Genomic DNA, 13,368 nt, shown 5'->3' on the forward strand with positions numbered 1-13,368 from the left:
AGAAGAATATGGATTATGGGAAGGCAATTAAGAAATCATTTTCTTCCCCTCAATAAATGCTAAGCTGTGCTGCAAAGTACTGTGTCTAACAATTAGCTAATATTTTTGGCAGATCCCATTTGAGCGTACCTATCCAGGAGTGTACCTAAGGGTTAATGTTGGCCCATGCCAACCGTGTAGGCTGAGGCTTAGAATCTGCCTGCCCATCTGCATGCTCCCTGAGCCATTCCTCCACTGCTCTGGGCGGCCAAGCAAACACACGGGCTCCTCTGACAAGGGCACAAGGTACAGCGGGGGTGGGGTATACTTCTCCTTGCTATGGGGGGAAAGGAGCCTGAGATTGCCTCTGATCATATCCAGAAATATGTGGACTCAGTGGGTTCTGACAGACATTTTGTAAGGAACAGCACCTCCATATGAGGGATGTACACAGGGCTGTTGTGAGATCGCTGTATCCCTTTTTCAGAATGGCTGCAGTCAAACTGTACACAGTTCTTCGCAAAGATAGTACACTGGAACCTTGGTTCCCGAATGGCTTAGTTGCGGAACAAATCTGCTCCCAAATGCCACAAACCCAGAAATAACTGTTCTGGTTTGCGAATGTTTTTTGGAAGCCGAACATCCGATGCTGCTTCCGCTTGAGTGCAGGATTTTTGAACGGTTTCGGGAGTCAAATGGACTCCCGGAACAGATTAAGTTCAAGAACCTAGGTACCGCTGTATACAGCACCTAACTATGGTCTCTCAATACCACTGGGATATAAGCAGTATATGTATGAGAAGGTCCTTAAAAGGACTGTTTGAAGTGAAAAAATTGTGAATGCTTTTTAAAAACACTAGATTTTATGAAGATAGATGCGTAAATATCTGCAGAAGGAATTCTTTTTTTCAAAAAAAAAAGGGGGGGGAGTCTGCAGCCTCATGCTGAAAGGATGAAGGTTGAACTTCTCTCTTAGTACACCCAAACAAATCTACAGGCAAGTGGCAATTTAGACAACAAAGTTACACACCTCCTCTTCCTCAGCTTTGTCTTTTAGAGCAGTGTCATTAGAGGTGGTCAGAGAAATTGCCTTAGGCTCCAGGTAGCAGAGGGACAGAGCAACAGGAAGGGACAATGTGAGTGAGAAAGGAATAGAGTGGATGGTACAGAGAAGCAGCACAAAGATGAGGAAGAAGGAGGGAATGAATGAGGGAGAAGTAATGGGAATATAATGCTGAATATAAGGTGGGAGGAACGAGATGCAAACTTCTGGAAGGCTAGGAAAGCTAATGTAACCATTCTCATCAAGCAGAGAAGGGAAATTGAAAGGAAAAGGTTTGCTTGCACTAACTGGAAAATGAGACACAGAATCTTCATGATCAGTATTTTTATGAGCAGCTCTCTCTATAGCAAGAGGGAGACAATGGTCAGCCACCAAAATATCCATAAGTTCCAAGTGATTAGTTGGGAACTTCGGTTCATTTATACCATGAACTGGTGTTTCTTTCACAGGGCTGCAGACTATGGTATCTGAGGGTGTATACATGGGTTTACCAAGATGATCATCCTCTGAAATGTCTGAAAATATATCCATTTCAGGGATAGCAGGTAGGTTTTGGGAACAAAATGAATAAGAATGATTGGGAAGTGAAAGCTGATGCATGTATGTTGACTGGAGGAGGGGGAGAGTCCAGTCCCAGATGCAGATGAGAGACTATGATATAAATGCACATTTGAGGGGCAGAAGGAATGCACAAAAGAGGGAGGAGGGAAGAAACTTGTTAGTGAGAACGTTTATTCAGAAGTAGGGACAGCACTACCATTACAATATGGATGCCACAAACATTCATTAGCCCCAATTGTATTCAAATACAACAACATATAATCCAAATACCTGGATTATATCATCTCAAAAAAAATTATTTTTATTTCTGCCACCTTGTAAGGCTGTGAAGAATTCTGTAGTTTGGAACTGTAGTAGTGCAGTCACAATAGATGAAAGCAGACAGACATTCAAAGCTTCTACAGAAAGTGGGCAGGGGAGAGACATCAGCATGAGGACAATGTTTCCAACTACAGGTTTTCCTTTGAAAGTGCTAAATTTAAAAGTGTAACCGTCAAAATACAAATATTCCACAGATAATTCAGTGGATTACAACCTTAAAAAAAAAAAAAGATTGAATCAAATCTCAAAGTATTCTTAGTAAGGTGATTCCACGCTGTGTGTGCCAGAAAAAGCTCAAATTAATGCATGTTTCTAACCTGTCAATATGGAAAGGAAAATAAAGTTTAAATGTCCATATCTCACATTGATTCCCCTCACATTATAAAATAAATTTCCTAGTATTGTGCTTCAAGCACACAAATGATAAAAGCTAGTATAAAACATGTGTGTTACACTTAATTATGTTTTCTTCTGCAGAGTTATTCATAGAAGATGGCAGCTGTGGTTGCATAATGTAACTATAGGTAGCACAAGTATGAATAAATCATAAAATGAATTATATATGCAAATTGATTTCACTTTCACACAACTGAATGGAGCTAGTTGCAGGGAGTTCTGAAGCAAATATATTAGCTCTGCTCCAGAGCAGCTTATTACCAAATAAGATGCCCTTGGACAAGATTGCAGGACTTTACCTGCTCTTTCCACAACTAGGAGGTGATGAACACAGTCCCTCTCTTTTTGTTGCCAGGTACACTAATCTAGGGAAGAGTAACTGCCTTCTAGAAAAACTGCTCTTTAGCAGCTTTCACCAGTTTATATGGGTACCTAAGGCCTGCCTCTATATAGGTGGGTCATCCTGTGCAAAAAACCCAGCCACAAAATTATTAGCTGAAGTGCAGCTCCACTAATGCAGCAGTTGGTTTTAATACATTTCCAAAATCAATTATTTCCACAAAGCTGAAAAACATCAGCAATCTTACCTTTCCATCTCCTAATTGTGGCATTTTACTTATGCCTCCATCCTCATCTCTACCTTCCCCATCTTTTGATTTGAACTGTCCGGAAGCTTCAAAGATCCTATCACCAGCAGGCCCCATAGCTGTAGCAGAAAAGTCCTTAAGCAGGCTCTGGTCTGCAATACCCACTGGAGCTACAAAAAAATAGGTTTAGTTAATTCAACTATGTTTGAGAGAAATATTCCACAGTACCTTGCTCTTTGTGAGACAAGTATTGTCTATTGTTTAAGGTTCCAGTGTATTCTGTTTTTAGTCAGAAAATCAACAGAAAAAGAAACTGGGTACGTGATATGCCAGTAAACAATTTGGGTGAAATAAACTTTGGAACATTTTTAAATATAGTGACTAAATGTTGAAGAAAGTGATTTGTTTGTTTGTTTGTTTGTTATAGAAAGTTGTGAGGTGCTAAAGGTCAGCTATAAAGGTATATTGGCAAATGATAACATCAAGCAAATATCACTGAACAATTTTCATACATTCAGGAATGAGGAGATAAATCAAAAGACCACACATAATGTTAATGCTATATTGACAATATTTAGTATCCACCAGGAGGAGGGGCTCTAAGACAAAGCAACTGCGGTGTTGTAAAAATGACACACATTCTGATAACTCAGGTCTATGAATGTGTTTCGATACAAAAATGTTTCAATATCTTAAATTCCATCCTGGTACATAAACATAATGGTTTTATACCCTCTGTAAGTGCTGGCCCTAAATGCTTTACTAAGCACTATACACTAAGTTCAAACAAGAAGTTTATCTGAATATTCAGTTTTAATTTCTCTGAAGAAGCTATGTGTGGCACATATTAGGAGTTCACTAGTTTTGGTTAGACTCTTACCACCATCAAGACTCCTGGAAACACGTTTGCTTGAGGTCCGTTCGAAGTACGGAGCAGGTCTGTCTATGAGAGTGCTAGCCTGCCGTGTCTGTGCTTGAGTACGCCCACTGTAGCGGAACTTGGAACCTAGTGTCAGGAACTTGGCCTTGGCAGGCTGCTCTGGAGATACAAGCCTATAACCCCCAAAAGAAAAAGGAAACAAGTCACCATATTCAAAGGTATTTCAAAACTATAAAAAAATCCATATTCCAAAAGCATGTCAGATACCTGCTCAGGCACTGTTGCTCTTAGAGCAATGTGGGAGCAGGGCCAAATAAGCAGCCTTGCACCTTACATTGCATATGCAAAGTAGTCCTTTACTCAGTGTCCACACATGGGCTCATGAGCCAAACTGGACTGCCAGGCAGGCCAAGAATGGCTAGTGGGCCAGAGTTCCTCCACCCCTGTCTAATAAACATGGGGTTAAAACATGGAGGTGGCCTTCAAGAAGTGGTAGCTACAGCCATGCACTCGTCTGAGGTTAACCTTCTTGCAGGCCCACATAGGGCTAGTGGGAATAGCCAATCCCAGTATATAAAAAAAGGACCAAAGTTGTCCGTGATTTTTGACTTTTGATCCTGTTGAAGACATTAATTAAGAACACTTTTCTTTTTAAAAAATGGGTTGAAGAGCATATTTAAAAATGTTTCTTTTACTACTGCATGGTTACATGCCACATGCACAGTGGAAAAATGTGAATCATTTTTCATTTACAGACATAGCTCTCCTCTTGCTATAGCAATAATTTCTGTTTTTAATTCTCTACCCTGCTGAGATAAACTTTTAATCTCTTAATAAGAGAAAAACCTAATTACTTCCTTATTTGGGATATTTTCAAGGATGCTTTAATTTACCAATCTTGGTTATACAAAGAACTGAAAAGTATGGGTACAAAATATTCTCCAAATCACACAGAATATTAGGTATCTCAGACATTAAAAACAATCACCAAGAAACACTATATAAAAGTAAATTAAAAGCTTTCATAAAAATCTTATAGTACAACCCTTACAGACCAGTACTGTTTTAGAATACAAATGAAAGACTGCATGTTTCCCAAGTCACACTACTTCCTGCAAAGGGAGATAACATATAAGAAAGAACATTTGAACCTAGTCTTCTCTTCCTAACAAGCTATCTGTAAATCTGAAATGCAAGTTTTGCATTAGATCTATGTTATTATTGACACCCTGTCTTCAGATGGCAAGCAAAAGGAAATGGATATGTAATATATATTTAATCATCACTATTTACCCTAAAAATGGTGTATGCATACAAGCATCCAGCACATTCCCCAAAACAAGAACAAAAAAGTTGGGTGCATACATACTAACCTCAAATTCTGTGCTCCAACATCTGAAGCCAAACACAAGTGCTAACCACAGGCCCAGCTTAAGCAGAAAAATGTAGCATCCGTCAGCTTTCCCCATCAACATGCCCTGTTAGACCCCATGCCTATTTTCTCCAGGTAAAGGAGGAAAACCACAGGGTTCTGTAGATTCCATGAAACAGTTCCACCCAAGATCTCCCAGGCTAGGCAATCTTAACTGGCCCCATGAAGGTTAGTCAACTGCTACTACTAATAAGCTACTCCACTATGGGAACCTTCTGGTCTGAATCTCCTCCTACAATGGTAACAATGGCAGCTAAAACTGCTGCATTCTTTTGCCAATCAACTCCTTAGAGTCAGCTGGCAAAGCCATTAACTAGATGACTATGGGGAGATGACTAACTAAAAGCAATGGGAAGATAAGCCCCTGACAGTGATGCCACCGAGCATCCATTTATTCAAAAGGGATCTGCATGGAACCCCTGCACAGTATTTCCAGTGAATTGAATGGCAGTGATAGAACAGTATTTGTCCTATCCCCATACCTCATCTAAGGGGGGTGGGGTTGTGTATGGGTGTAATAAATACGACCTTTCTAAAAAAACAGCTTTAACTATTAGAATTACACTTGCTGCAACAGTTATATTGCTCGTGTTTATGTGAATAGTCTTTCAAAGTCTTGCTGGCATAGCTTTTTTCTTGGAACACACAGAAGCCAGATTATTTTTAAATCAGGATGATTTAAATCTGCGGATTTTCTGCATGGTGACCATCAGTAGGAACAGGATTTGATACATGCAGTACATTCTCCCTCCTTACCCAAACAGCTATTTCTGATTGGAATAGAATCCAATTAAATTGTATTCTATGAAAATGTCACAGAATAAATCTGTAATTTGAAATGGTCTAAAAAGAGGCTGACCGGTCAGCAAATATTATTTTTTTCCTGTTTAGAGACTGTTTCAAAAGTCAGATCATACTGTATTCATTTATTTAGAAGTAAAATGGAAATATATTCCTGAATAAATCTGTTTAGGATTACAGCAAAATCCATCGAAAGAATACAAAATCATCCTTCCCACTGCCAGCTATGAAAGGAGAACCACCACCTTGAAAGACCGCAGAGCCTCTTCTGCTACAGTCAGTAGCTGGAGGCTTTTGATTCATGACCAAAACATTAATCTAGCCTTTGGAAACCCAAAGAGCATTTCACCAACTTTGGTTGATGCACTAGCGGGACCCCTTCCTGAATAACAAGTAAGTCCTATTCTGAGCATATTCACTGAGATTACTAAAATGTGCTGCATGTGGGACTGCTTTTTAAAAGCATCAGATACGTCAGTTCAAAATACTGCAGTGAGATTACCGAGTTGTTGCAAAACCAGAATCATATACATGTTTAAACTACAGTGGCTTCCAGTCTGTTTCTGGACAGCATTCATACTGCTGGCATAACCTAAAAAATCCTAAATGGCTTCTGATCAGGGCATCTGAAGGATGGTTTTCACCTGGATTAACCTGGCAGTCTATGGAGAACATAAGCCCAATAAGTCTGACTATTAGTGGTTGAGTGGATGACTACTGGAGACAGAGCTTCTTGTTGTGACATTTTAATATAGAATACTTTTCAAAGATGTGGGTTGGCAACTGTGTTGCTTTCCTTCATGGACCAGGTAAAAACCTGGTCTATGTGTTTTCTATTCAGTTTGAGTTTTAATACTGTTACTTTTATTGCTTCTACTGTATGAGCTTTAAATTATGTTAAAGTTTGCTGTTTTAATTACTCTTTTTAAATGAAGATAAGCAAATCAAGCAAATGAACGACCAAATTGCCATTATCAGTACAAAATGGCCTTTATCATCTAGGTATTGCTCCTGGTCCACTCAACTTCCTGGACATGCATTAAATGCATTATTTATGTTTATTAATGAAGATACTTTCATCTTATTATGATATACATCCATAATCTGAGTGATGACCCTGCTGCAGAATCATTTTTATTTAAAACGTATATCCTGCCTTTAGTTCACAAAACACTTTCTTATGACTTCTTTCCCAACATCCCAATTTTCCCCCCTTAAGCATCACACTCGGAGGAAATCCATTACTCTTGTTTGCAGGTGAAGAGTTATGCACAACACTGATGATGACATGTACAAACTACATATAAAGATGTCATAGGTACATACAATCAATCTGAAATACTGTAGTTTCATATATGCCAGTTTGAGCTCTCTGAAAATACTACAGCAGTAACATGGTTCATGGTTAAAGAGATCATATAATCTCAACACTGTTGCAAGAAAACAAATATTCTAAGACAGAAGTGAGAAAAAAATACTCTAAAAGTTGTTGTGTTTTTTAGTAATAGTGGAAAATTTGCAGAGTTGATTTTACTCAGCAAAGATAGTTAGAAATTTGATGGTTCATGTATTAGGATGCAGGATATTACCAAGGCAAAATAAAACAGAATGTGGGACTTCCTAACATTTGTTTGCTTTTAACAGATTGCAAATTTCATTGAAACAGTGGCAGGGGAAGGGTGCCCTCAACCCACAGGCCATTTTCAATCAAAACTGCCCTCTCAAAGCTGCTATTCTCCCCAGAGGATATGGTGACCCCATAACTAAGGAACGTTTTAAAAATTACCTATAAAATGTATGATGCTCCACACAAACCTTCCATAATTTCTTCGCAGCCCGATGGTTTGGCAGCTTAAACCCAATAGTACTCTCAAACTGTTCCAACTATAAAGATTACAAACACCAAAATTAGCACAAATTCTAGAAATAACTGTTGTCTAGTCTTACAATTTAAGAGTGCAGTTATTTCAACTACAGCATATCTCCCTTCTCAAGATTAGAAACACTCCGGAGTTTTCATATTTCTAACAAAACAGCACTGCTTGAATTGCATACAGTAATAACTACACTTTTTCCCCAAAAAGAGAATGAATACATTCACAAGCAACTCTATAGGTAGTAGCCATATTTTTCCAAGATCCAAAAAAAGGCAAGCTCTTTCTAAACTAAAGCTTGCTTGCTGTGACAGCAGAAATTGTTGCATGTGTGCTTTGGCTGTGTCTCCGTGCATATATAACATGCTAGTATCATGGTCTATTATAGTAAATTTCCATCAAAAACATGCAAATTGTTTTACTTGCAATATAAAATGCTGCTTACATAGGAATTAATGAAAAGCATGGCACTAGCACAAAGATTTAATTAAAAACCAGAGTAAATGAATGAAAAGCAAGACTAGTTAAATATCAGACTAGATAGTAGGATTGTAATTTCCTTCAAGTATTGTCCAGAGTTTCTCAGTTTTGTACATAGTTCAAGCAGGCTCGAAACTACCATGCTATTTTTAAAACTAAATGTTTACACATTTCTCAATGTTAGTTCCAAACGGAACTGACATTTGTTTTTGAAATCAGTAGCAGTTAACTCTCAGAAGCTGAACTGCATGTTATGGGAAAAACCTACTCAAATGGTAGAGTGTTCTTAAACCACATCATGAACTTCCCTAAATATAATTCAAACCACTCCAGTGAGACCAAGTCACATAAACTAAGAGCTGCATAATGGCAGATGAGAGAACATGGCAACCATCCATTACAGTAAGGAAATTTACAGGGCAGGAGTGTGTCCAATCATCAGAAAGCACACTGCGGACATACTGAAGCCTTAATTATCTATGCTACCAGGGATGAAACTGTATTTGCTAAAACACTATACCAAATGGACATATTCCTACATTATTCAAAATGCAAATCGCTGTAAGATTGGACCTATTTTCAAAGAACTTCTAAGCTGAAAGTTATAACAATAGAGTGGCAAATTATGCCAGTCAAATGCTTACCTCAGTTGGTCGGACTTTAATATAGAAGTTACTGCGTTTGTAAGAAATCTTCAGTATTTTGGGCCAGGCAAAACGATTGATTCGGAGTCTGTCCTTGTAAATAAGAAGCCCATTGGCGCATACCCCTAACATGATGTCAACGCCTTCAGAATCCTATCAAGACAATTGTAAAAGTAATTTCTATTGGAATATTGAAGGAACATGGAAAGAAGAAGACAAAAGAGCAGGAAGGTATGCTAAGCTCATCCAAATAACACTTGGAAAATCAAGGAGCACTGTATCGTAGGCAGAAAAAAGTCTTAAATAAAGGCTTAAGAAATAGAAGTTTAAAAACCAGAAAAAGTATAATATTGAACTAATAAATTTTGTGGTTATGAGCTGAAAAATAACTTATTCTGGAAATATAGAGATAAATAATAATATTTTATGAGAGGCTGGATACAAGAAATAAAAGCAGGCTTATCAAAGACTATTATTATTATTATTATTATTATTATTATTATTATTATTATATTTAAATACTGCCTTTAATCCAAAGATCACAGGGCAGTGATCTTTGACAGAGCCCTTAAGACTAATGGAGTAGCAAAGACAAATTGTAACCTTTTAAAGAGTCAGCAGGAAATGATGAGAGACTGAAGGTAAGAAAAAAACAGTGATAGAAAAATCTAAACTTTCTAAAGAATAAATCATTGGTTTTCAACCAGTATGCCATGGCACCCTGGGGTGCCTTGAATGATGATCAGGGGTGCTGTGAGCAATACTGGCCTTTCCCCCCTCTTTCCTTCCCTCCCTTCTCTGATGCCTTCTCGCATCTCTGCCTCCCCAAGGCTTGCACAGCTGTTTGTTGCAGCAGCCCTGGCTATAAGCTTCTCAGGCAAATGGTGCCTCTGGGGCTGGCCAGGGGGTACTTCCAGGCCCCTGTAGGGCAGTGTGAGAAGGAATCTTTCTTTGGGGCAGGAGGGGCAGCTCAAAGGCCAGGGTAGCAGCAGTGGCTGCCTAGAGGACTCCCAAGAAGAAGGGAGAAGAGGCTGAGGGAACACTACAAAAGGGAGGGTGTTCGAAAAGGGATAAAGGGCTGCCGGTTCTGCAGGCAAGGGGTGACATAATTGGGCCCCTGAGCCCCACAGGGGTGCCGCAGAAAAAATGTTGTTGCTCCAGGAAGCCGTGTACTCAGAAAGGTTGTAAGACTCTAGAATAAACAGAGGCTAGATGGATACTATCAGCATTAAATGCAAAAGAGAACAGAAACCTTAATAGTTCAACAGAAATCACATTAAGGCATTGAGTTGTAGCACAACCCTATGTATGTTTAATCCTTGAGTGTCATGTTTTCCCTCCTGTGGCTTAGCCTGTCTTTAACACATTCTAGAATCAGTTCTGGTTCTGGCTTCATCTCAAGTGCATTATTCTGGGCACTGTATGATTCACAGAAGGGAAGAGAGGAGATGTAGAAATTAGGTTTGTATGCAGACAACACAGAAATGACCAGGAGAAAGAAGGAAGCAAAAGTAAAACTGCAGTCTGAAAACTACAGCATGTTGTAGAGGTATGTGCACATGCATGGCAGAAAAGAAGAGAGGATGCTCAGAGACCAGGGGAGGAAAAAGAGTGATTGAGATGGGGATAGAAAAAGTAAAGAGAGATATAAACTGTCAGGAGTTTAAGCCCTATTTTCTAAAATACAAGCTGGGGGAAAGTCTGTATGGAGCATCTGTTTACTTAAGAGGATTTTTAAAAAGAAAAAAAAGAAAAGAGAAAGGCTTATTTTTAAAATGCAATGCAATTGGTTCAATGCAAATGATTTTGTGTGAGGCATGTGCAACAGAAAGAAAATGAATGGTTGAATATGGTACATACTTGCATGTAGATGTATGAAAGGGCGTGAATAGGTGGAGTACATGTGGATAGCTGGGTATAAATGGGATGAGTATGCTGCTTTGGCCCTGCACAATTTTGGCTTTGGTCCCACCAACTGATGGCATGTGGCTTCAGAAAGTTATTCAGCCTGAATGCCGCATTCCCTTGTGGATAAGGTTCAACACCCCTCTGTTCTAAATGAAATGTCATCTATAGAAATGCTGGCCAATACCTTAGCATGATGTAAATCCACTCCGTACATGGAAAGTCTCTTGGCATTTTCTAAGAATTGGGAATCTGCCTGTGCTGGAGTCAAGCCTCTGGAATGATTGATAGAAGAAAATTCACGGCAAAAATGAGTATCAAGAACAACATAAACCTTCCTGCATCAGATCCATGTCCCTACAACAGCCTGTTTCTAGCAGTAGCCTTCTGAGGGTTTAACTGTGATTAGTTATTCCATTTATCCCAAGCATCTGGCCCTCAACAGCATCTTGTTTCAGCTACACATTCAATCCTAGCAGTCACTGACCCTCACATCTGTAGAAAAGCACTGAAACTAAATGACAGGATACTAGTTAAATGGCATGGCAGATATTATTTAAACACCAACACCACACCAAGTCTCTCATAAACATTTTGGTTAAAAAAATCAATGGCAGCAGCTCAAACTATGCAAGCCAAGATCTTAGCAAGTCTGCCAAGTCTCCAAGTAAGTTAAGGAAGCAACAGAACCTGAATCTTCAAACAGTACTCTCTCATGTTTGGGTAAGTAATCAGGGAGTTATCCTCACCTGGCATCTGTCTCCTATGGAAAAGGCTACAAAGGTGTAACATGTTATAGAAAAGGAGATTTGCTTTGTTGGAGATTGCTTTTAGAACCATTTTTAGCAGGGGGAAACCAGGGATTTTCTTAACACAGGTGTCCTGTTCTGGGGAGAATGGGTGGGGGGCATTTGGGAATCTTTGGGTTTCCCCCTCTCACCAGTATGTGACAGCAGCTCCATACTCTTTGGCCAAAACCATCTGTAAAATTTACTAGCTGCTGTTGAACTACCTGAAAGGTACTGGTGGAGTGGTTGGGCCAACATAACTTAGACCAGCATTTATCAGCCTTGAATCCCTAGACAACAACTCCCATCATTCCTATCCAGCATAGCTAGTAGTCAGAGATGATGGGAATTGTTGTTCAAGAATATCTGGGACCCAAGGTTGGGAAAGGCTGGTCTGGGCCAATGCAGTTCCTTCAACATATACTTCAAGCCCGACCACTATTCACCCCGCAACACTCCTGCCCACACTTCAGCAGAGCCCTTCACAGACCCCACCTTCTACTAATGGAAGGTGTAAACCTGAACACTCACCCTCTTTACCAGGGAACCCCCTAAATGCAGGATTATTATTTTTTTTTAATTTGGCTTAGAATGAACCTTATTGAAAGAATTGTCCAGCCTCCTTTCCAACATGAACCTTACAGAACAAAAGGGGCAACTTCTGCACACATGCGTATCTCAACTGCTTGCAGGAGCATTACACAATAAAGAAGAAAACAAATAAGAAATTCTTTGAAGAACAGAGTATCGGGAAATTTGATCTAAACTTGTTGCTATTGCAGTGATATCGTTGCCTCTGTCAACAAAGAAATCTAGGTCATAAGCATTTGCTTGTGACATTCTTAAATGTTAAGCCGACAGTAGGAAACTCTTGCCCCAACTGTTACTCTCCTTCTTTTAGAACAAAGGTATATTACCCATAAGCGCTAAGGCTGGAACACATCTAATATCTGATATTTTTTATATTGCAATTTTAATGTTGTGAACGACCCTGAGATCTACGGGCATAGGACAGTATAATAATTTTGGCTACAACTGTTACACAGTAGTTCACTGTTGCCTAAAACAGTAACATTTTGCTCAATCATGGCTTTCTCTATCTAGCAGTGCAAATGGCCAACTGGACAGATTTAAGTTTCCTTGCTGAGATTATGGATCATATTGAAACATATCTGTTTATGTTCTAATCACCATGGGTTTGTGGGTGGGGAGAGGAGCAAAACAACTTGAATGCAAGTAAATCACAGAGAGGGGAAGTCTTTTTAAAACACATATACACAAGGTTCCAATTACTTGCAAAATGTATGAGTCTAACTAATTATATTTTGTAGATTTCTTCTGTGAAACTTTCCTCTTCCCTCATGTGTTACAAAATGTTCAGTTCCTCACAAAGCTAACTACATGAAGTACCCAATGATTTCAGCAAAACACACACTTTGCTGGGGGCACAGTCAAGTTAAAATTACGTGCTTTAGTCCTACTAATTTCAATGACAAGTGAAGCGTATGCTACCCATCACTAGTCAGAACATAAATTGCTTGGTTTTGGCTGGATGATGCCCGGTGTTCAACAACGCAACCTTAAAATATGGATGACAAGAGTAAGCCTGTGCTATTGCCACTGAGTGCAGTGGCGGAAGAGGATAAAGAAGTTATCC

At 39.3% G+C, this 13,368-nt stretch overlaps 2 protein-coding genes across 20 annotated transcripts in view; both read right to left on the bottom strand.

Annotated features, from left to right (window-relative positions):
• The window catches only part of EPB41L2 (erythrocyte membrane protein band 4.1 like 2), an 83,781-nt gene that overhangs the window by 21,250 nt on the left and 49,163 nt on the right, over positions 1-13,368 (bottom strand). For all 19 annotated transcript variants that reach the window (XM_083607624.1, XM_083607619.1, XM_083607632.1 and 16 more), the window contains 5 exons: positions 11,111-11,198; positions 9,019-9,171; positions 7,807-7,904; positions 3,788-3,960; positions 2,908-3,077 (listed from right to left, as the gene is read on the bottom strand). In XM_083607624.1, the coding sequence (XP_083463750.1) occupies positions 2,908-3,077; positions 3,788-3,960; positions 7,807-7,904; positions 9,019-9,171; positions 11,111-11,198 (682 nt within the window). The remainder of the gene's footprint in view (positions 1-2,907; positions 3,078-3,787; positions 3,961-7,806; positions 7,905-9,018; positions 9,172-11,110; positions 11,199-13,368) is intronic.
• Positions 49-2,901, bottom strand: LOC310759991 (uncharacterized protein). The gene has a single exon (XM_083607846.1). The coding sequence runs from the start codon at positions 1,640-1,642 to the stop codon at positions 989-991; it is 654 nt and encodes a 217-aa protein (XP_083463972.1). The 5' UTR covers positions 1,643-2,901; the 3' UTR covers positions 49-988.

Source organism: Podarcis filfolensis, assembly GCF_964270895.1.
Source record: "Podarcis filfolensis genome assembly, chromosome: 3".
Classification (NCBI taxonomy): domain Eukaryota; kingdom Metazoa; phylum Chordata; class Lepidosauria; order Squamata; family Lacertidae; genus Podarcis; species Podarcis filfolensis.

Bases quoted from the DNA above. Each gene is read 5' to 3' on its own strand.
- LOC310759991 (XM_083607846.1), bottom strand. From the start codon at position 1,642: ATGCATCAGCTTTCACTTCCCAATCATTCTTATTCATTTTGTTCCCAA.